This window comes from Stenella coeruleoalba (assembly GCF_951394435.1).
Source record: "Stenella coeruleoalba genome assembly, chromosome: X".
Classification (NCBI taxonomy): domain Eukaryota; kingdom Metazoa; phylum Chordata; class Mammalia; order Artiodactyla; family Delphinidae; genus Stenella; species Stenella coeruleoalba.
In genome coordinates, this window is record NC_137152.1 from 111,070,778 (window position 1) to 111,093,896 (window position 23,119).

Sequence of the window (23,119 nt, forward strand, 5' to 3'; positions counted from 1 at the left end):
GTCAATCCCAATCTTCCAATTTATCCCTCCCCACCCTTACCCCTGGTAACCATAAGTTTATTTTCTGCATCTGTGACTCCATTTCTGTTTTGTAGATAAGTTTATTTGTACACTTTTTTTTTAGATTTCACATATAAGCAATATCACATATTTGTCTTTCTGTGTCTGACTTACTTCCCTCAGTATGACAATCTCTAGGTCCCTCCATGTTGCTGCAAATGGTATTATTTCATTCTTTTTTATGGCTGAGTAATATTCCATTGTATATATGTGCCACATCTTCTTTATCCATTCATCTGTTGATGGGCACTTGGGTTGTTTCCATGTCCTGACTATCGTAAATAGTGCTGCAGTGAACATTGGGGTATATGTATCTTTTCAAATTATGGTTTTCTCTGGATATATGCCCAGGAGTGGGATTGCTGGATCATACGGTAGCTCTATTTTTAGTTTTTTAAGGAACCTCCATATTGTTCTCCATAGTGGTTGCACCAGTTTACATTCCCACGAGCAGCATAAGTGGGTTCCCTTTTCTCCACACCCTCTCCAGCATTTCTTGTTTGTAAACTTTTTTTTTTGCGGTACGCGGGCCTCTCACTGCTGTGGCCTCCCCCGCCGTGGAGCACAGGCTCCAGACGTGCAGGCTCAGTGGCCATGGCTCACGGGCCCAGCCTCTCCGCAGCATGTGGGACCCTCCTGGACCGGGGCATGAACCCACGTCCCCCGCATCGGCAGGCGAACTCTCAACCACTGCGCCACCAGGGAAGCCCTAAACTTTTTGATGATCGTCATTCTGACTGGTGTGATGTGATTCTTCTTTGTAGTTTTGATTTGCATTTCTCTGATAATTAGTGATGTTGAGCATCTTTTCATGTGCTTTTTAACCATCTGTATGTCTTCTTTGGAGAAATGTCTATTTAGATCTTCTGCCCATTTTTTGACTGGGTTGTTTTTTTTGATATTTAGCTGCATGAGCTGTTTGTATATTTTGGAGACTGTGTGTGGGCCCTTAAGAGCCAAACCTCAGTTTGTATCAGCCCCTTGGGTCTCATGGGTGCGAGCCCTGTTGTTTTTCAAAACCAAATGTTTGGGGGGTTTATTTACAGGTGCCAATCTTAAAGGGTGGAGCGCTCCATATAGGGTATGAACGCTTTGCTCCTCAGAAAGAAGCTCCAGGTCTTGAGTTCCCTTCCGAATGTGCGTCACCATGCCGGGTTTGGGGTTTATGGTGAGATTGTGTCTCAGCCTTTCCTATCCTCTTCGATGTGGTTTCCCTCTCATTTGCCCCATGTGAAGAGGTCTCTCTGACAGGTTTTTTCAGTGGAATTTGTTCCATATATTGCTGTAGATTTAGTGTGTCTATGAGAGGAAGTGAGTTCAGGATCTTCCTATGTCATCATCATGAATCAGAGCAAATTATTTTTCATATGGAGGGAGAGAGAGAGAAAAAAAGATCTCCATATCTATTTTTAAATTAAATCATGGGTAGGAGAAACCTCCAAAGTAAATCCTGGTTATTGTTCATATCAGGAAAAAAATTAGTAAAATCATGAAGTGTGCTTTTGACATCAGTTTTCTAGAACTGTTGTTTAAGAAGCCCTCTCTGCATAAGACTCTTAAATGGCATCTCTTTACATTTCATCGTTACATTTTGAGGTTCACAGCAGGAAGCAAGGCTTATTGCCTCTGTTCATGGTGTTTCACTTTTGAGGAAGACATCCTTAATTAAATAATTAGTCTTAAGAATATAGATGAAAAAAATAAAGAATATAGATGTACACAAAAGTATAGTTCTTAATTGCTGATTACTCTTTCTTGCTGTAGACGAATCTTTCTGAGAGTGATTTTTTTTAAATGAGAACTTTAAAATTAGCAATATCCACTCATGTAAAAAATGCTGAAGAGTTTCACACTCATTTAGGATAATCACGCATTCATCCCAAGCCGTTCCTTGTGGTCACCACATTTCTCTTTGGTATTTGAATTCATCCATGGCATCACAATGGAAGTAGAAGACTTCATAGCTGTCACTTTTCAATATTGAGTATGTTTCTACATATCCTTTATATTTGCCATTTTTATGGCTGTTTAATCTATTGAGCAGATTACTTAACTGTTTCCTCACTGTTGAATCCCCGCCATTTTGGATTATTTCCTTAGGATAGTCTGTGTAATGGGATGACAGGGTCAAAAAGCGTAAATATCTTTATGGCTCCTTATGTTTTTTTGCCATCAGCAGTATTGTATCGGTTTCTCTACAGCCTTGGCTGGCATTGAATATTATTTTTAAAGAAACAATAACCAAAAAACCCTGAAAAAGTGGTTTTCTTTTTTGTTAACTCAGTATGTCTAAAATGACACCCCATTGTTTTCTTCCTCTCATTTTTTGAGGCAAAGGAAGTGATGTACATTGTGGCTGGTGTTCCTCTACCCAATTTTCAGTTCATAGCACACTAACAGATGTGTAAATAACATTTTGAAATAGGATTCAAAGAACAGGAAGAAGAAGGATAAGCCACAATATGCCAATAATGCCACCAGAGGGTACCAGGATGGAAACCTTGTATTGTAGAGACAAAGATAAATCTCAGTTAAAGTTCGGTGACTTGCCCAAAATCCTAACTGGTTTTAGTATAACTAGTTTAACCAGCTGTTAAGAAACTGGCTATTAAAGAAACTAAGTTTGTGCATGACCAAGTAGGCTGTGATCTCTTCTAATTTGATCACTTTACTCAGATCTCTAATGGATGTTCGTGGTTGGCACACGTATGGATACTTGATCTTGATTGGAGGATAGTTAGTGATTTTTTATTTGCATCAAGTTTTGTTTTCGATATCAACAAATGCATTAAAGTCTTAAGAAAATTAATCGAAATAATGTATCTCTAGTTTGATGTAACAGACATAAGATCACAATAATCTAACACTTAAGATTCCTTCTCCTTGTGTTTAAATGCTATGTTCTATTATGATAATGGAGTTTATAAATCCTGGCTGCATTGCCATTGGGTAGTAAATTAAATATTTTATATAAATGTTTGCATTCAGCCACAGTCTTTTATTCCTGAGCAGTGGTTCTTAACCAGGGACAAATTTGTCCCGTATAGGACATTTAGCAATATCTGGAGACTTTTTTTTCTTTCATTTTTTGCGGTATGTGGGCCTATCACTGTTGTGGCCTCTCCCGTTGCGGAGCACAGGCTCCGGACGCACAGGCTCAGCGGCCATGGCTCACGGGCCCAGCCGCTCCGTGGCACGTGGGATCCTCCCAGACCAGGGCACGAACCCATGTCCCCTGCATCGGCAGGCGGACTCTCAACCACTGCGCCACCAGGGAAGCCCTGGAGACATTTTTGATTGTCATGACTGGGAGGATGCTAATGACATCTAGTGGGTAGAGGCTAGGGATGCTGTTAAACATCTTATGATGCACAGACCAGCCCTGAACAACAAAGAATTATCTGGCCCAAAATGTTAATAGTACTGCTGTTAAGAAATCTGGTCTAGAGTGAACTGTTTTTGGACCTCACTTTTACTTGGGAGTTAATGCTATTTTCAAAATATAGTTTTGTTCATCTCAAGAGAACATGTTTAGAGTCTGAGACTCTGAGCCACCAATCACTGTGCAGTAATTGAAGCCAGTGTGATGCAAAGAGTTTCTAGGACCCAGAAGAAGTATCAGCCGGGTGCAGAGTGCTTTTCTGTTGGCTTTCTCACTGTCTATGCTTTGAATATATTTTTATTCACTAAAAGAAGCGAGTGAAGTTCAATGTATTTTGAGAGTGTCTACCGTATAATATTGTATCACTAAAGTGAAGAATGTTCTCACACAGTGCAAGATGAAATACACTGTATTGAAGGAAAAGTCCAATTATCTTAACACACAAATGTTAGCTGTAGTGGGTCTTTTGTGCTTTATTATATACCAAGTTGTCTCTGTCTTATTAAAAATTTCAATTCTAAAGGCCAAAAGATCAACAAGGGATAAAGATGTATTAGTGCTAATTGTTAACCAACCAACAAATATTTACTAAACTACTTCTTTTATGGGCTTGGCAATGTGCTAATAGGGAATATGGAAACATACATTTATCTCACTTAATTTTCACCTAATTGTCTGATTATTATGAGGTGTAGGTCATGTTATTCCCATTGCATGTATGAGGAAACTGAGGCTCAGAGAGATTAAGTGACTTGTTCAAGGTCACTCAGCTAGTAAGTGTGGGAGCTGTGATTCATTCAAACCCAGGTTGGTCTGACTCTAAAGTTCATTCTCTTAAACACAACTCTCTATGTCCTCCTTAAGAAAGAGGTACTTTCTTTGAGGTGGGGCTAAACCAGCCACCAAAGGATGCCTGCGGAATCTGCTCTGTGGGCCTCTGTTTGATCAGGTGGACTTCCTGTAATTGGGAGAATGAAGACAGGTGCATGTAAAGCAATGAAGTATTGCCCTCAGGAATAGATGATGAAAAGAGACTATCTCAAGTCTTTTCCATGCCCCTTCAACCCTTCCAGCCCTTCTTTAAAAAAAATAGAGGCACATCCTTCCAATTTTTCCGCATTATTCTAGGATAGAGGGAGTCAAGGCCAGTGTAATCTCTGGGATAATTCCATTACTTCTTTAATTCCAGCTGATTTTGATTTCAGCTTATATTTATGGACCAAAGTGCCAGGTGCTATAGGAATTAACAGGACAGAGTGTTCTCTATTCTCAAGGATATTGAAAACCTCAGGGTCTTATCATTTTTCCCAGTACAAGTAGTTACAGACCTATTCTAAACCTGGGCCCTGTGGTAGCCAGTATTCTTCTAGTTTTGAGCATCATACTAAAAAATTTCAAAGGAAGGGAAGTATTCCTTTTCCCCAGAGGTAAGCAAAAGCTGCATTCTTGTTTTGTGTATTTTATGTTCTCTGGCATCTCATACCTGAGTTGCTTTCTTACTCCCATCCTCAAGCATTTCCTGTCCAACTGCTGCTTATTCTTTGAGGTATTTTTCTGTACAAAGCAGTTCTTGGTCATCTCAGCCCATATTGATTATCTCCACCCTAGAACAGTCAAGGCAGAATTGACTTTAAGTCTCAGCTGTACTGCTTATTGGCTGTGTGTTGTAAGGCAAGTCGCTTTACTTCTCTGAGCCTCCATTTCTTTATAGAAAATAATAGCACGTATCTCAGAGTGATCGCACAGGTGAAACACTTAACTTGGAGCCAGGCATATAATAAATATTTAGTAAATATCAGCTATTATCATTATTATTGTCATCATCGTCATTGCCACTGTCTTGGTCATGAACAAATTTGTTCATCTCACTCTCTGGTTTATGAATCTTTGCTGGCTCCCAGTTGCCTATGGTATCAAATCCAAAGTTCTTAACTTATCATGCATTATCTGGCCCCCACCTACTTTCGTGGTCTTTTCTCCTATATGCTCTTTTTAATATTCCCTTAATTTTCTGATCACTCACCCTTAATGTTCCAACCCCTCTGCCATGGTTCTCACTGTTCCTTAAAACTGCCGGGGTTTTAGTTGTTTCAGGCCTTTATGGGTACTTTCCCCTCTATCTGGAATAGCTGTCTCCCATCCTCAAATGCCTCTGAATCCAGCTTTATAGCACATTCTCTATGATGCCCTCTCCAAGTTCCTGCCATTTATTCATCATTCATTCATTCATTCAAGAAGAATATAGTGAACACCTACTGTGTGTCATGCACTGCCCTAGAGGCTGGGGCTTTAGCAGTGATCAAAATCCCTATCCTCATGGAGCTTACATTGCTAAGCAGTTAATTTAAACAGTTCAGTTTAAGAGACATTTGTTGTCCACCTACAATGTGCCCAACACTATGCTATGCACTGGGGGTACAAACTTGAGTAAGACTTCACCCTAGCCTCAAGGCTATCATCTGGAGAGAGAAGACCTCTAAACAGATCATTTCCATGCATCGTGGTAAGGAGCCTAATAGAGTTAACCTGGAGTTTTGTGAAAGCACGGAGATCTTCAGGTAATTTGGGGTTGGGGAGTTTAAAATTTAAGGCATCAAGTGGCAGGAAGAAGGCCTAAAGTGGCGGGCCAGGGTCTGATCCTGGAGGGCCTTGTGGGCTGAGACTAAGGAGTTGGAATTTTTATCATATATAGTCGTCATTTTCAGACTTGGGTGTGCCTTACATTCACTTGTGGAAATTATTTTAAACTACCTAAAACCAATAAATCTCATGCCCAGGGCCTATCCCAAAGCCCCTGAATCAGAATTCTTGCTGATCTGTATTTTTAGCAGCTTAAAAGATTTCTGATACCCTCCGGGGTTTAAGTACTTTTGCTATGGGAAGCTATTAAAGGTTTGTAAGTAGGGGCCTGGCAATCAAACTTGTGTTTTGGAAATATCACAATCACTCTGACAGAGAATGGATTTGAGAGGGATACTGGAAGTGAAGACAAGCTAGGAGACAGTTTTCTAGATGAGAGATGAAGAGACTGTGACTTAAGACCCAATGGCTACGGAGATGGACAGATGGATGGAGGGGATGGATTCAGAAGATTCCCATAAAAAAAAAATCAATGCCAATTATGTTCTGGAGGTGATAATAAAGTTTTTAGAGAAAAGATCACAGAAAACATTAATTTATAAATGATAGAGCATCGAGCTCGGAAAGTAAACACAAACAATCAAGGAATCAGTGAAAACTACATTTACCATCTCTGATTTTTATTTTCATAACAAATTATACAATTATGCAAGAATGAGTATAACATATGTTTATACATTATATTAAATTGTATCTATTAAGAGTTTCTGCAGTAAATAACACCACTTTCTTCCAATCCTAACAATAACGTGCACGTGAAAAAATGTGATTTAATATGTAATATGAATTCTGGTAATATTTTCATCCATTCGCTGGCACTTTTAATGGGTGTGGCAGTGTTACTGAATCGCAGTCTCCTCTTTAGTTCTAAAACTTGTTATAAAGATGTTTTCCTATGTATGTAAACACCAAAACAAAAAATTTCACAGGTTACCAACTGAGAGGGGGAAAGCAATTGTATTCTGTTATCACAGTAAGTATTTAGTTGAGGAAAAGAAGTATTTAAATAAGCATGTAAATAAAATATTTTCACTTCAAAAAAAATTCCACGTTCGAATTGGCAGGTCTTGGTGACTGATAAGATGTGGAAGCGAAAAAGACAAGGGGTTAGGGGTCCTTTCCAAGTCTCGGACTGCGACCTCTGTATAAATAGTGATATGTTGTGCGGCCACTGACATTGTTCCCCACCAGAGCCCCCTTTTCTATCCTTTACATTACCTGGCAAGTGCTGGGCCCAGAGAAAGTGCTTACTGAATACTGGATCAAATGTGGCTGAGGAGAATCAAGGCCCCCAAGACCCTTTCCTCCAAACACACTTTCTCTTTATTCCTCTGTGCAATGGCTTTAATTCCAGCTTTAGGAAAATCTTTTCTGCGTGTGTCTTATTCACAGCTGCCAGTTCTCAAATTAATGTATATTGGAATTTAGTCCCCAAAGGGACTGTGGAAAGCTCTTTAAAGGTTTGTTTGTATCACATTGCATAGAATGTGATAGACTTTCAAAATGTTTTATTTAGCTAGTTTCTTCTTTTTCAAGTGCACATGACTACTTTGGGAAAGCCGTGGAGGAAATGTGTATTGGATGCCAGTTCTAGATCAGACTGTGAATTTTTTTCATTATAGAATTGCAATTAGAGAAAGGACAGGGGGAAAATGGGTTTCTCTGCTTGTCTTGGACTGCCTCATTCAAGATCATGTGGTTGGATTGTCTTTTTGTTATGTATCACCCCACCTAATGAAAAAAGGTTATGAGGTTTAGAAAGAAACGAGGACACTTCTAGTATTGGTTTAGTACTTTCTCTGTCCTGAGGGAAAAGTAGGCAAAGACACCAAAGTGATAATTTTCTCCCATTTTGTCCCATCTCCTTTTTTCTACCCTCAAGTTGTAGTACAAGCAATTGAGCTGTAGAAAAAAATATTTTAATTTCTCCAGATCCTTTACGTTGCTTTTAACTTGTGTGGTACAGTGGCCCTTAGGAGAGAAATTTCCACACCTCTCTTCATACTTAAGGGAGGAAGACAGGCTAGCCCAGAGGTTCTGAACCATGGTTGCATGTTAGGACCTGGGGAGATTTAAAAACTCTTGACACTCAGGCTGCATCCCAGATCAATTAAATCAGCATAGCTGGGGGGGGGGGTTGACCCAGGCAATAGTATTTGTTAAATCTCCCCCGGTGATTCCAAGCTACAGGTGATGTTGAGGACTTCCACACTAGTCAAATAAATCCCATGTGAACATATTTTTCAAGCCCCAGATCAGAACATCAGTGACAGCTATCATTTCTCGGGTGCCTCTAATGTATTTTACCCTTCTTTTGTCAGGTCAAGCCTGTTAGCTGGGCAGGGATATGATTCCTTTTCATTTATGAGGCACAGAGGAGATAGGTATCTTGCTCTACATCATACAGCTAAGTGTCTGCCTAACTCCAGATTCTTTAGCTCAGCCAACTATCAGAACAATGTGAGGGCTGATGGATTTTTGTTTTTCGGGTAGGAGACAGTTTGGTACTTTAAATAGAGCATCAAAAAGTTGAGAATTCATAGACATTTTAATGATTTATGGGAATAATATGCAGCAAATTGAAATCAGGAGTGTTTTAGATTCAGAGACATATGTTAGCTATGCACCTGAACCTTTGAAGTTGTTGGATTCAAAAAAGGAAGCCAAAAGTAGGAATAGGTATTATTGTCCCCATTTTTCAGCTGAGAAAACTGAGGCTTGGCAAGACTGTCACTTGCCCAAGATCAACAAGTAACCAACAGAGGAGATTTGTGTCCCTCCAGAGCCCGTGGTCTTATCACTGTACCATACTGACTCCTGACAAGGAGCTTTGTAGGATGGGAGGGAAGTGGCATGATGGTATATAGGATGGAAAGTTATTCTATTGATAAATTTAGCAATCGGCATAGAAAAAGGTAACAAACCCTGCCTAAAGCTTTCTGTGATCTTGTTATTAAGATGTTTTCTTGGATGACTGAATTGTCTTAGGGTGCCCCATTTAGACTATGGGATTTGGAAATCTTATTAGAGTTTTCTTCAATTAAGTCATTAGACCTTAATGTCATCTGAAGATTTATTTTTATAGTATGAACATCAATGGAATTCTATGTTAAAGAAAAATTTGTCCATAATCATGTCACCCTAAGATATAAAGGTATCTTCTTTTGTTCATGCTCTGCTGTAGTCGACAGGTTTAGGCTTATGCAGTGTTCTCATAGGTGTGATGCCTGGGAGTTCTTTGAGGTCTGGCTTTTTTCACCTGACACCATATTATAAATATTGCCCCATGCTGCTTTATGTGTCTTTATATTTGTCATTTTTGATGCCTATCTTATTTCTTCTTGGTTCATCGTTTAGGTAGTCATCTGTTTGGGGGCATTTTGACTTTTCAATGTTATAAATCAGTATTATGAACACCTTTTGCATGTAATTTTTTTTCTTCTGTGGGATCATTTCTTTAAGGTAAGTCCCCAGAGATGGGCCATTTCTCAAGCTTAATTATGCAAAACTTTGATTTAGAAAACTAATATATTCTCTGAGTATGTAAGTAAATAGATTATTCCTGCTTTTGCTACGTAGATAATGGTTATTTACATTTTCTAAAATTGAAGCAAGTTATTCAAAGTTTATTGTGTTAGAAAGTAGCCTTGGGGGCTTCCCTGGTGGCGCAGTGGTTAAGAATCCGCCTGCCAATGCTGGAGACACGGGTTCAATCCGTGGTCCGGGAAGATCACACATGCCGCGGACCAACTAAGCCCGTGCGCCACAACTACTGAGCCTGTGCTCTAGAGCTTGCGAGCCACAACTGCTGAAGCCAGTGAACCACAAGTGCTGAATCCTGCGCGCCTAGAGCCCGTGCTCCACAACAAGAGAAGCCACCGCAATGAGAAGCCCGCGCACCGCAACGAAGAGTAGCCCCCGCTCGCTGCAACTAGAGGAAGCCTGTGCGCAGCAAAGACCCAACGCGGCCAAAATTAGTAAATAAATTTATTTTTAAAGAAAAGAAAAAAAAAAAGAAAGTAGCCTTGCACTCTTTTGATCCTTTTTGAAATAGAGAACTTAAGTTACTCATTTTTATTACTTTGCTTTGGTTAGAGACCTGCAGTGTTCAGTCAAATGGCTTCTCACCCTTTCCCAGGTGACTGCCTCCAGCCCCGCTGCTCATCCTCTTTGCTCAGCAAGAGAGCCTGGTGATTTTTATTTGATAAAGTCCGAGTCTTGACATTTAGAGAATGAGTGCCCCACCTCAAAATGGACATGCTTTGCGTTTTTTTTTTTTGTTTGTTTTTTTTTTTGCGGTATGCGGGCCTCTCACTGTTGTGGCCTCTCCCGTTGCGGAGCACAGGCTCCGGACGCGCAGGCTCAGCGGCCATGGCTCACAGGCCCAGCCGCTCCGCGGCACGAACCCGTGTCCCCTGCATCGGCAGACGGACTCGCAACCACTGCACCACCAGGGAAGCCCCGCTTTGCGTTTTTGAGAAAGCTAATTTGATGTTCTATAATGTCTGGTTAACAAAGATATTTTTCATTTTGTTTCAGGGACACTTGGATTTTTTTCCTGCTTCTGTTTTATTACTAAAATCTACAGTGTGGTGAAAGTGGATTAAAGAATGTCCCCAGAGGCTTCCAGGCACATCACCCTTGCTTTTGAATATATATCTGTAGCTATATGAACATCTATAGAGATATATATGTATGCTTCCAATTGCATGTTTTTAATATCTATCAATTTAAAAACCTCATTGTCCGGCCTCAGTTTGTATGACACAAAATACGATTGTATGGACAAAAAAAAAACAGGTTGGAAGGTAGGTTCATTCTAAGTAATATTTTCCTGAAACAATACCATAAAAGGGTTTGATTTAAAGCAATTAGAACAAAGGAAGCACATTTCCTTAAAAAATTAAAGTTGAGTAGACTGGATTTTTGGATGAAAAATTTTTTCCTTTTTTTCTTCTTTATCTGCTTAGAGCATCAGAACTACTGTCAAATAACTCTTAGGTAAAATGTGAAATTTTCCAATTTAAGTTGATTGTACAAACTATTTACACCTTTGTATCTGGGTGATCACTTAAAAATATGCATTGGTTTAGCATATAGAATTTATGCAATACCAGATACTGCTGTCTTATTCCTCAATTAAATCGGCACATTTCTGGTTGTTGGTTGTCTTTTTTTGTTTGCTGCCTTTGGAGGCTGAGAATGTGCAAGTGTGACTTAGTTGTGTGTAGATACAAAATCTTTGGAGTCAATTTTCTTGGATTTCTTTGCTTCTACTCAACAATAATCTGGAGTTACAACTTCCCAAATTATGGGAATTTGTATTGCAAGCATTCTTTGAGCTTGCAGTTTGGGGGGAGTAGTCACGAAAATCATACATTATTCTGTGATAAATTTTATTGATAAATATTGGTCTTATTGAGGTAAACGTTTGAAAACTAGCTACACATACCCTTCAAGTCATGAACGTTCTCAAAGCCGCCCTCAAGCTGAGGAATGCGTGTTGGTGGGTGCAGGGAGCAAAGAGGTGGTGTTGCCCTTGAAGGGGAGTCCGGAATGAGGAGGGACAGGGTCAGGGGGCTGCATTCTGAGAGAGTGGGAGACGGAGTAAGAGCTGACTTGACTAGCTGCCTCAGGGAAGAAGAAACTAGTTCAGTAACCAGTAGTAGGCCTTCCTCTGCATTGGAAGGAGCAGGGTTGTGATGGGGCCTGGAGCAGACTGGAAGGGGTGGGGGGGGAGGGAGGGGCTACAGAAAGTCAAAGGTGTCTCTTGACAGTGGCATTTTCAGATCCTCTCAACCCTCTGTTTTTTTTTTTTAAATGTTGATCTGCTCTAGGGATCAGCCCTTGGTTCTTTAAAAGAAGATGTTGGGGGTAGGAGTTTATTCATTTATTTATTTATTTTTGCTGTGTTGGGTCTTCGTTTCTGTGCGAGGGCTTTCTCTAGTTGTGGCGAGCGGGGGCCACTCTTCATCGCGGTGCGTGGGCCTCTCACTGTCGCGGCCTCTCCCGTTGCGGAGCACAGGCTCCAGACGCGCAGGCTCAGTAGTTGTGGCTCACGGGCCTAGTTGCTCCGCGGCATGTGGGATCTTCCCGGACCGGGGCTCGAACCCGTGTCCCCTGCATCGGCAGGCGGATTCTCAACCACTGTGCCACCAGGGAAGCCCCCTCTCAACCCTCTTGCATTCAGTCTCGGAATCGAAGGCCGAGCCCTAAACCCTGCCTGAGAGGAGGAACTTCTCTGAGGCGACAGATACCTTGGAACCTGGCCCCTTCTCTAAATACTGTGCACTAAGCAGTGTTCCAGCTTCGGGGGACTCTGCTCCCACCAGGTTTGCTGCCCGATAGTTTGATCGGAGCTCACGAGCTCACTTGCTTGCACTGGTGGTAGTAGTTTTCTAGATGGTAAATGTATTTCTGCAGCACGAGAAGGTCATCGCCTGGACGTTGTTCATAAACCAAGGTTAAAGGCGACCACGGGCGGGTCTCACGGCAGCCATCTTTGAACATCTCGAAATAACAGCGCGTAAGTCAGTATTTAGATTTTGGAGTGAAAATTGGAGAAGAGCACTTTCCTTTGATTGAAACAGGGATGAATAGCTCCCTGAGCCTGCGAGCGAGCGTGGAAGCAGGAGGGCGCAGCTCCTTGTACCACTGCTGATGAGATTATGGGAAGAAGGGCTACTAGTAGGTCAAGCACATCGACTTGAGAGAAACTAGTGGGCTCTTAAGCTTTAGGCATATTTGCTTATCTCATCTGTGCCCGGTGTTTTCATATGTCATGGTTGGTGTTAGAGGCTGCGCCAGTTTCTTAAACTGGGGCTTGAGAGAACATGCTCCTGCCTCTTGTTGTGTAAACCCTGGTGAGTCGGGACTCAGGGTGTATGTGTGTGTGGGGGGGGTGGGTGACAACGGTGTTGGTGTGGCTGAATTGTGCCGAGGGAGGTGTCCTGGTCATGAGTAGCAAGACGGAAGGGCCAGGAGCCCGGTGGGGGTGAGCCAGGTGCTGGGCAGTACTGCTTCCTAAAACAAAGCCTGTTCAGCCCAACCCCCCAAACCTCGTGGCCTTGAGACTAAGGCTGGCATTTGGGAGCCCCGCAAACCGCCTGGCCCCATTTTTCCACTCTGCCCACCCATCCCCACTTTGTTGTTTTTTTTAAATGTTATTTTGTATGAGAGCATAGTTGATTAACAATGTTGTGTTAGTTTCAGGAGTACAGCAAAGTGAATCAGTTATACATATACATGTATCCATTCTTTTTCAGATTCTTTTCCCGTATAGGTTATTACAGAATATTGAGTAGAGTCCCCTGTGCTCTACCGTAGGTTCCCATTAGTTATCTATTTTATACATAGTAGTGTGTATTAATCCCAAACTCCTAATTTATCCCTCCTCCCACCTTTCCCCTTTGGTAACCATAAGTTTGTTTTCCAAGCCTGACCACCCTCACTTTGGAATCCTTTTTATTCACAGAGGACGCAGCAGATTCCCCTCTTCCAGCAAGCCCCTCAAGATGACTCCCCCCTCCCACTGCATATTCCTTGTATTGGAATAGTGCGATGTGAAGCATTGGAGCCCGTCTGTTTCATTCTGCTGCGTACTACAATTAGTTTCCCCCGTTTCCTCTGTTCCAGCAAAAGAGAAGGGATAGAGAACTAGTTATGTGTCTCCCTCTCTTATGTGTTTTCCATGGAGCTTGGCATAATAACCAGATACACGCATTAAAATTAGACTTTATTCAGCATATTTAAGAAGAATATACCAAGGACAGATTAACAGCACCTATTTAAGAAACACAAACATTACTTAATAATATTTAGTTAAACCACAAACATCAATCTCTCTGTATTCCCCAAGCAGGAGTCCGTTATTCCTGTCCAGCAAGAACATGTACTGTAACCATTTTAGAAAGGATCCAATTAAAGCCAACCAATATATGAAACCTTGTCCTTGGGCAGAGTCTCCGAGACTACTGACCCGTGTAACAGTAATGATGTGTGAATTTGACTGGGGTGTGAAGGGGTTTCTCTTCTTGCTGGGGGGAGGAGGATTAAGTCCACCCCTTTTGTGCACCTGAAGGTAAGTTGTGCCAGTGGGAACTTGGCCCCAGGATTGTCGTTTGGCAATCCTTTGAAAAGGCACTTTTAAATTACAAATACTTTTTGATAAGGAAAAGGAAAAATTCAAATTCAAAATTTAAAATACTAAAGAAAACTGTTTATTGACTGAATGCATTTTCCTCCTGCTTTCAGTCTCAAAAACAGCACATAAAATTTGGTATTAAAGGCAGTTTTAGAAATTATTCAATATATATAGCTTTCAGCTTTAATATTTTTATTCTTAAAATATAATAAACTCATCTCATAGTTCTCTTTTCTTGTCTGATGCAAATGCCATTGCTATACGATTGTAATTCTCAAACATCTTAGCTGTGACCCCTGGAGGAGTCCCACTACTTCTTTATGAATTTACCCATCTATGCTCTCTTATCTCTCAGGCAACCGATCAAAGAAAAAAAGAAAACTAAACAGGGCAGCCTTTTTCTGGTTTTTGGTTCTGCTCTGGGAGGGCAGGGATGGTGGCAATATAGATCTGCTCGATGCAAACCCTGCCAGTTCACAGTCAGGCACTGGTTGGATCTTGAGACTACATCATTCTTTCCATCCTGCTAACAGGACTCCAATAGCCTGTCCTGGGGCCTTTGCTCTTTAAGGATGAAAGGATTGTCTTTTTTGATTCTGCATTCTATACAATGAATGGAAAACAGGCGTACCAGTGCCAAGCATGTTGTGGAGAACTGCCAGCGAGGACTTTGGCCAAGACGATTAAGTCACAGTAATGACCAACTGTACCAGAATAAGTTCTCACCTGTCGTATATTATACCAGGGATTTAAGGAATGAAAGGCACCACTTCCTGCCACCCCACCTTGGAGCCTCTTATACATCTTGCAGTATACACTTTAAAAAGAAAACTTTACACACAAATATACTATGTTCTACTTCAGAAACTGACCAAGGTGTGGGTCACAAATAGAATTCTGCATGCATTTTATTAACTAACTTTACATGTACGTACTACCCAATTTTGAGGGTGACACTATCTACGGACACATAAATCTAATATCTAGCACCTTATCTCCAAGAACACATATTTTATATACAGTAATAGCTTACATTTAGAAGAATTACTACAGAAAGGAATACACCACTGAAACAGACAAAAATACCAAATTTTTAACATTAAAGTTGTAGCACAGATGAAGGGAGGGGGGAATCCACTCAACTTTGAAGCACCAAACTAAAACCAATCTTGTTTTTGCCTGTATTTTAGAACAAGAGAGATCCAGTAACGAATCCTTGGCCATAGCAAACCTCTTGTGAGTGTACAGGTTACTGTGTTTTCCCCTTGGTGTGTATACTTTGAGATATGCAAGCTTTGAGAGGCAGTGATGGGAACATTTGACACCCATTGGTGACCTTCATTTACCTTGAGGATTCTTATTCTACTTACCAAAGGGCAGTGAACTTTAGCTATGGGTTTTAGCCTCCTAGTTCTTCCTTCAGCCAGTCTTGCTGCTTTTAGCAGAAGACTGCCGTAAGCAAGCTGGGCCTTTGGCGTAGAGGAAGAGATTGTAAGTAACTGGAAAGAATTTATGACAAGAGCCTCTCTTCTTTTTGACTTTTAGGCTATGATCTGTTCTTTGTGGTTCACTGCTTCTGTCTCCTCATGCCTAAGCTTGGAGGGGCTTTGAGGGGGCCAGGAGCACCTGTCTGGCCCACAGAAAAAGAGAGAGACACAGATAAGGACTGAGAGGGTTAAAAGCCATGACGGACCAGATTTTCTCTTATCATCTTGGTAACTGGCTCACGGCCAACTGTTCCTTTAATCTTTTGTCTGCTCTAGGGGGAAAAGACATTTTGCTTAGAGAAGCCTCTCCTGACAGCCCGAGGGTTTGTCTTAAAGAGGAATACAATAAAAAAGACATTATGAGGGGAAAACACTTCTTTTGATTTTTTTCCTCAAAATATGGGGGAAGGCAGTTATGAGAAAAAAATACAGTCCACTAGTTGAAATTGGTACTCTCTGTTTTATCCCAACAACCTCTGTGGGTTTTATCTTGGAGCATTCAAATTACCAGATGATGGCATAATTTTTCTCTTCCAAATGGTGTATTTCAGACATTTTAAAGAGCATTTTGGCAAAGTCTAAGAAAGAAAGCCAGTTTAATCTTGTATATTACTCTTCAGGTAGTATGAAAAAAATCTTTTGAAGTAACTTTACCTAGCTTAATTGGTTAATTACATAGAAAATAAGGCAATATCAGGCACCTTACAGTTTTATAGGTACATTTTTTTTAGTGTTTTTCTTTTTTTCGCTGAAATAATTGGACAGTATCTACAGGGTTGAATGTGCTCCCAAAGATGTGTTGTAGTGTGTGTTTTTTGGTATGAGGTGCCTACCTCCTCCTATTATAAAATGGCACTTTTCCTTACCTGTTGAATTTGAAGTAGGTATCCCCTCATCTCTAAATTGGATTGGAGTTGGGGAGGAGACAGAAAAATACCTTTAGTCCTATTGCTCACTTCGGTCCTTCCCTGCTGCCACGGGCCCCTGGGTCCCTGTGAACCTGTCAGCTCTGGGTGGGCAGGGATGAACAGGGGTGAGTGAGCACACAGAGCTTCAAGCATGTGATGTTCTTGAAGGGCCAGCACAGCGGGGGCAGGGGGAGTGAGGCAGGTGAAGGCAGTGGGCATGATGGCGGGAGGTAGGCGGGGGGGTGGGGGTGGGGGCGGAAGTGTAGAGGACTTCCGGGCAGCTGGTATTTGTGGTGCCGTAAGAAGATGGGCCCTCACAGTCACAGAAGCCAGGGGCTTGCTCCTTATTACTGCCTCCCCAAGCTCGCTGAAATTGGTGTGTGAGTCAAAGCACCTGCGACTCCCTGGCAAACTGGAGGCTCTATTATTCTTAACTAAGGAAATCATTAAATTGGAAACCACATCATTTCAAAGTCTGGTTCGTCTGGCTCCTGGACTTTAATGGGATTTTTACTGCGCATATGAAGTGGCCTTGGCAAAAGAATACCTCCTTTAAAAACATTTAGGGAAAAAAAAAAAAAACATTTAGGGAAAGCTATTGCACATGAGGATCTGTGAGGCTAATGATGACTTTCGTGTGTGCTTTCAGATTTCCAAATGACAAAACAGTATGTGCAGTAAAACCTCATTAAGTTGATAGTGTTGTATTCAAAACAGCATAAAACTTGAGGCAGTTGCTATCTCCAAGCTAACTAGAGGCCCTATTGTTCATTAAGAAGGACATGTCAGCAAAGCGGAATGCTCTGAATTCAAAGGTCCTCTTTTCCAGTTCCCTATTTTCGAAAGGTTTTCACCTTTGAAAAAGCCAATTTGCTATGAGAATGAACGATGACTAAAATAGGGCAAAGAGGAACTTGCAAAAGGAAATGGGTGAGCCTTGGTGCCCTGGAGGACGTCGTGTGTGCCATTACACGAACTTACCACACTCGGACAGGTTCTGCTTCCACTTTGATTTGGGATTTTGGCAAACAATTTTCTGATACACTTTGAAGGGGCTGAGCTTTAAAAATAAAACAAGAAGTTCAGTTTCAACAAAATATTTGGAGACACTTATGTCTGAAATCCTGTTTCCTACCCAGGTAAGCATTTCTACTCAGAGGACACGCTACAGCAACCTCGAACTCCTTTGACCATGAAAGATCTTCAAGGCAATACCCCTCCCCGCATAGAAGGACTGGTCACACGGGCCATTTCTTCACCCAGATATCCTTTGAGGACAGGTCGATACAAGAGTTTGGCAATAAACTGGTATCATAAATTTATGACTATTAATTCACTTTATATGCTTTGGTAGAAAAATAAATGATTTGCAAAGGTAACCTTCAGCCCCCATGTCTTGTCTGAACCACAAGTTCCAAATTAACGGGGTTGAAATCAATAGGATTTTCGTGGATATAGCGAACTGATGGGTCAGCTCAATGCTATTTGGGTCTACCCTGCTCCTTTCCTAAATTCTGAACATGGCAATGCCAAATTCCCATGCAGCCTTATTCACAGCCCCAATACACTGCTGTTTACCTCTCCCCCTTGAGATGCTCATGTTGGAATCTGTCAGGAGGAAGAGATAAAATATAAGTGAGCTTGGCTTTTAAATGAACGAAATTTGAGTTCTAATACAGACATGGTCATCCCAGAAGAATGAGACTAAACTCTGAATATGGCCATCTTTGTATACAACCACCGGATTAACCATTTTTTTCAATCAAATACTCCTTCCTCTCCCTCCACCCATATTAACATTGGATTTCTGCTCGAACACATGACTGGCCATAGAGTTGCTTTAATTTGATCTTCAGGTGGATCAAAAATACCGTTTTGACCATTTTTTGGTTCCGTGTCATTTGGTGATGTCGATATGGTCTGTGCCCTCAGAAATAAACAAGTATATTCCCACCCAAAGTGATTTCGGGGTTTGAAAACTCTTCCTCTGTATTGACCCTAGGGATAATTTAGATATTGTAAAGATTTTCCCAAAGTGATATATTTCAACAGCAATAATTAGGATAAGTCTGACCTGAACGCTTTGATTTACGATTGTCTGGAATAGGTCAGATACTTGCCAGGTATTGAGAAACCATTCTGTCATTTCTGACTGTACTTCTCTCCCACATCTGCGGAGAGCTTAAAGGCTTTAGAGAGAGCCACAGGTGGAAAAGATGCATGGGTGTGCCCGGAGGAAGGAAAACGTTTATCCTGCCTTACTTTCACCCCATGAGGAGATCATATGTCTTGTCTATGATCTCATGGACACAAAAAAGAGATTTCTAGTGGGCACATCACTCTTGATTGGCAGTGTGAGTTTTGTAGGGCTCTGGCCACGCCTAGTTGAATTTCTTTTTTTTTTTTTCCTGGAAATACTGCTTTCCCCGGAAATACTGTTTCCAAGTAGGCCTTTTTGGTCTATTTGAAAAAGCAAACACACAAGTGACTGGCAGAGGAGATCTGGAGGATTCTTATGAGCATCTCAATTTGATCACAAAAGGGAAAATTGGAAACTGGTGGCATGATTTCTGTCCCACTATTATTCAAATAGGAGACAGAAAATAGTGTCACATGACAATTTTCCACTTGCATGAGACAACTTTGGTCTCAGCCCATGCACAAACCCAGGATTTTATAGAAAAAAGTCAACTGTTTAACCCCACGGATGTGTGTGATTCTCCATCTTCTCCCTTGGACTTAGCTTTCCATTTCAAACATGCCCTATTATCCTCTTCCACTTTTCTGGATCCCTTTAGAGGATCTAGAAACCTTCTTGGTTTTTAACTACACAGTGCCCTTAGATTCCGTAATAGCCTTTGCACCAGATTCTGGGGGCCCTTCAGTCTAGAATTTGTCTCATATGTTGATCAGTCAGTCAGGTCATGCTTCCTGGGCTCCATGAATGACTTGCTCCATTGCTTTTCTTTCCCTTGAACATGGGCTGTAGCCCTTGCCCATGAACTCAGAAGTCCTTAAGTTCACCAGTATCATCTTCCTTTTCCCCCAGAGCAAAAGTTGACACATGGTAGCTCTGGGGAGACAGACAGAAGACCAGGCACGGGTCCAAAATGGATAGCCCTTGTTGCTTTAAGAAATTTAGAGCCTAATAACTTTTTTGGGGGGGGAAGTTTCAGTCAGAATCCTCAAGTCCATTCTCTCAGGGGCACATTTTTAAGGGAAGACCCCAGTTCCTACCTCTTCCATATATTGATCTGCCTTGTTGCGAGAGGGTGTGTGCAGAACCTTTGCCTGGAATGGTATGGGTTGGCATTAATGCGATTGTGGATGGTCCATTTAAGAGAAAGCTGCTCGTGTGTTCTGTGGACAGTTCAAGGTTTACCTTAGAACCAACTTCAAGGCGAAGTGGCAGAATCATGAGAAGGGATGATCTTGCCTTCAGTTCCACCCTCGGTGCCGGCTTCGGTTCCGGGCAGGTCTGGGTGGCTGTCTTCTTTGGGGGGCTTCTCCTTGCAGAAGAACTTCTTCAGCATATCCTGGATCTCCTTCTTGATCGTCTTGTGCATGTAGCCATAGATGTAGGGGTGGATGCAGCACTGCAGGAAGAAAAGCCAGATAATTATGGTGATCACCCACTGGGGTACCTTGGTTTGGACATCCACCCACACGGCCAGAACCGCTAGAAAGCAGTAGGGCCCCAGGGACAGCACGTAGGAGAAGATGATGAGGAAGATCACTTTAGCAGCTTTGCACTGGTAGCACCTGGGCAGAGGGGGGTCGCTGGTGCTGTTTCGATGACTGACTGGGAGACTCTCTGTGATGTTCACCGCCTCAATGTCATCCTCGCTGAAATGGATGTCATCCTCACCAAACTCCATGTCATCTTCACCCAGGTCAATGTTGCACTGGGTGACCTCTAGGCGGCCCTTGTCTGCCTTCTTGCTGCTCTGAATTTTGGTGCTGCCTTCGCCGGCCACCAAGCTGCTTTCTCTGACCTCCTCACTGCCCTTGGCCTCCACGCTCCCCTCACCGGTCTCCACGCTCCCTTCTTTGGCCTTCCTGCTGCCATCCTTGGCTTCCACGCTGCCCTCCTTGGCCTTGACCTCACCTTCATCCTGGCAGTGGAACTCGCTCTCACCCTGGAACTCAACCTTTTTGTCTCCCTCTTCGTCCTCATTCTCCACGTGGTCCTTGGCTCGCACCTCCAAGCTGTGGCTCTTGACGTTGTAGAGCAGAGCGTGCTGCCGGCGGGCTGCACCGAACACCACAGAGTAGCAGGCAATCATGACGATCAGCGGGATGATGACGAAGGACACGACGCTGAGAATGGTGTAGCTGGGGCTGGCCCCCCAGATCATGGAGCAGAGGGCATTGCGCTCATCAAAGGCAGCCTGGCCCCAGCCATAGAGTGGGGGTGTGCTCTGCAGGATGGCCACGATCCAGGTGCCGTAGAGGAGCATGTAACCCCGGCGTGGGGTCATCTTGGCCGGGTAGGAGAGAGGGTGGATGATGGACAGGTAGCGATCCACCGACACCACGACGATGGTGTTGACACTGGCAAAGGCGAACAGGTGAGTGAGACTAACCAGGGCGGTACAGAAGTGGCTGTTGAGGGGCCAGAAAAAGGGCACGGAGGTGGCCACCACCCAGGGGGCCACGAGTGAAATCTGCAGCAGGTCAGTGACGAGGAGGTTAAAGATGAAGCGGTTGGTCACCTGCAGCAGCTGCGGCTTGCGCTGCAGCACGAGCGCCAGCACTATGTTGCCCACGAAGGAGGCGGTGAGGAAGATGAGCAGGACGCTCGAGCGGATGATGCCGTGCGCCAGGCTGATGGGCATTTTGGAGAGGGGCACGCACGTGTGGCTGCTGTTGTTTTCGCGCGTGCTGTTGGTGCAGGTGGACGCCATGGCGGCGGCGGGGGCGGGCGGGAGGCAGGTGCAGGCGCGGAGCGGGCACCGGCGGGCGGCGAAGGGGCGCACGGACCACACTCACCGCCTAGGCTGGGGACGAAACAAACACGCGGGGCTGGGTTAGTGCCCCTGCCGGGGAGGAAGAGGGGCGCTTCCGCGCCGGGCAGCGGCGCTGCAGGACCCCGTCCCCGGGGCCCTCGCGCGGCTCCAGTCCGCGTTCGGGCAGTTTCTATGAATCCTTCTCTTACTCTGGGTCTCTCTGCCTCTCCCTCTGGGGGTCTCCGAGTCCCCCCAACCCCCACCCCTGTGTTCCGCTGGCGCGCGCGCGCGCGTTCTCTGCGCGTCTCCCACACTATCTGGGGGTCTCGAAGTTTGGGTCTCTCTGGAGGTCTCTCCGCAGATCTCTCCGCTAGCTCTCCTGCTAGCACATGCGCGCGCGCTCCGTCCCTGCCTGTTTACATGTGTCGATTTGTCTCTTTCTCTCCAGTGTCTCTCACTAGCGCACTTTTCCTGTACCTCCTGTGTTGTGTGTGTGTGTGTGTGTATCTTACCGGTTTTCTCTGACTCTCTCACCCCTGTCTCTCACTCTGTGGCCTGTCCCTATTTCTCAGTTCCTCGCTAGCACGTGCGCACTGTCTGTCTGTCTCTGCCAGTCTGTCGTTCTCCTCTCACCTTCCTTTCTGTTGATCCCGTCTCGCCCTCCCACTCTCGGTCGGCTTCTCCGTCTCAGTTTCTCTCTGAGTCTCTTTCGCCAGCGCACTTTCTCTTTAGCTGTGTGTGCGTGTCTCTGTCTCTCGTCGTCTTTCTCCCAGTCTTGTCCCTGTCTCTCCCTCCGTCTCTTTCTGATGCGCTCTCGTCTCTGTATCCCTGCCTCTCACTGTCTCTGTCGCTCGCTAGTGCGTGCGCTTCTGCGTCTTCCCCTGTTGCTGTCTCGTCTCTCCATTTCTCTCTCACAGTCTATTTCCCTGACAATCTCTGTGGGTTCCCAGTGCACCTGTTCAATATCACTCGCTGAATGTGTCTCTGACCGTCTCCATGTCTCTCCAACTCTCCTGTTACCATGTCTCCCTCGGATTCTCTCTCTCCGTGTCTCCCGTCTCTGGTTGCTCTTGCTCTGTCTTTCTCAGATCCTCTCCCCTCTGTGTCTCTCCCTGTCTCCCCCCTGCGGCTTCTGTCTCCCCATGCGTTAAGTTCTCTCTTTATCGCGGTCTGTGTCTCTAAGTGGGTCTCTGAAAATCTACTCCTTGTCTCTCCTGATTATCTCTGTCTCTGCGTTGCTCAGACTCTCTCCAGCGCGTGCACTTAAAGGGAGTCGGTTTCTCTGTCTCTCACTCTCTCCCGGGGGCTCTCGCTAAACACTTCCCTTGCGTGTTTGAGTGTGTGTGCATCTCTGTCTCTCTCCATTTTTCTCCGACGATCCCTCACCTCGGTTTTTCTCTGGCTGGATCACTGTCTCTGATCTCTATCTCTCTGTCGACTTTATTTTACCATGGAAACCAGCTGCCACCTTGGCCACCGCGGGCTGTGGCGGATAAACCTCCCAGTTTCTCAGCAGCGCAGCCGCGGCTGGAGGCAGGGAGGATGCCTAC

The 23,119-nt window shown here is 43.7% G+C and overlaps 1 protein-coding gene and 1 pseudogene across 2 annotated transcripts in view; one reads left to right on the top strand and one right to left on the bottom strand.

Annotated features, from left to right (window-relative positions):
• The window catches only part of LOC307180664 (transmembrane 9 superfamily member 2-like), a 101,539-nt pseudogene extending 90,850 nt beyond the window's left edge, over nt 1-10,689 (top strand). Inside the window, exon 19 of the transcript in view lies at nt 10,622-10,689. The product of the transcript in view is annotated as a transmembrane 9 superfamily member 2-like (transcript). The remainder of the gene's footprint in view (nt 1-10,621) is intronic.
• A 7,530-nt stretch (nt 10,690-18,219) lies between these two features.
• Nucleotides 18,220-21,545, bottom strand: GPR101 (G protein-coupled receptor 101). Its single transcript, XM_079910729.1, has one exon. The coding sequence runs from the start codon at nt 21,525-21,527 to the stop codon at nt 20,016-20,018; it is 1,512 nt and encodes a 503-aa protein (XP_079766855.1). The 5' UTR covers nt 21,528-21,545; the 3' UTR covers nt 18,220-20,015.
• Between the last annotated feature and the right edge of the window lie 1,574 nt (nt 21,546-23,119).

What these genes read in the sequence shown, in the direction of transcription:
- GPR101 (XM_079910729.1), bottom strand. Translation starts at nt 21,527, where the DNA reads ATGGCGTCCACCTGCACCAACAGCACGCGCGAAAACAACAGCAGCCAC.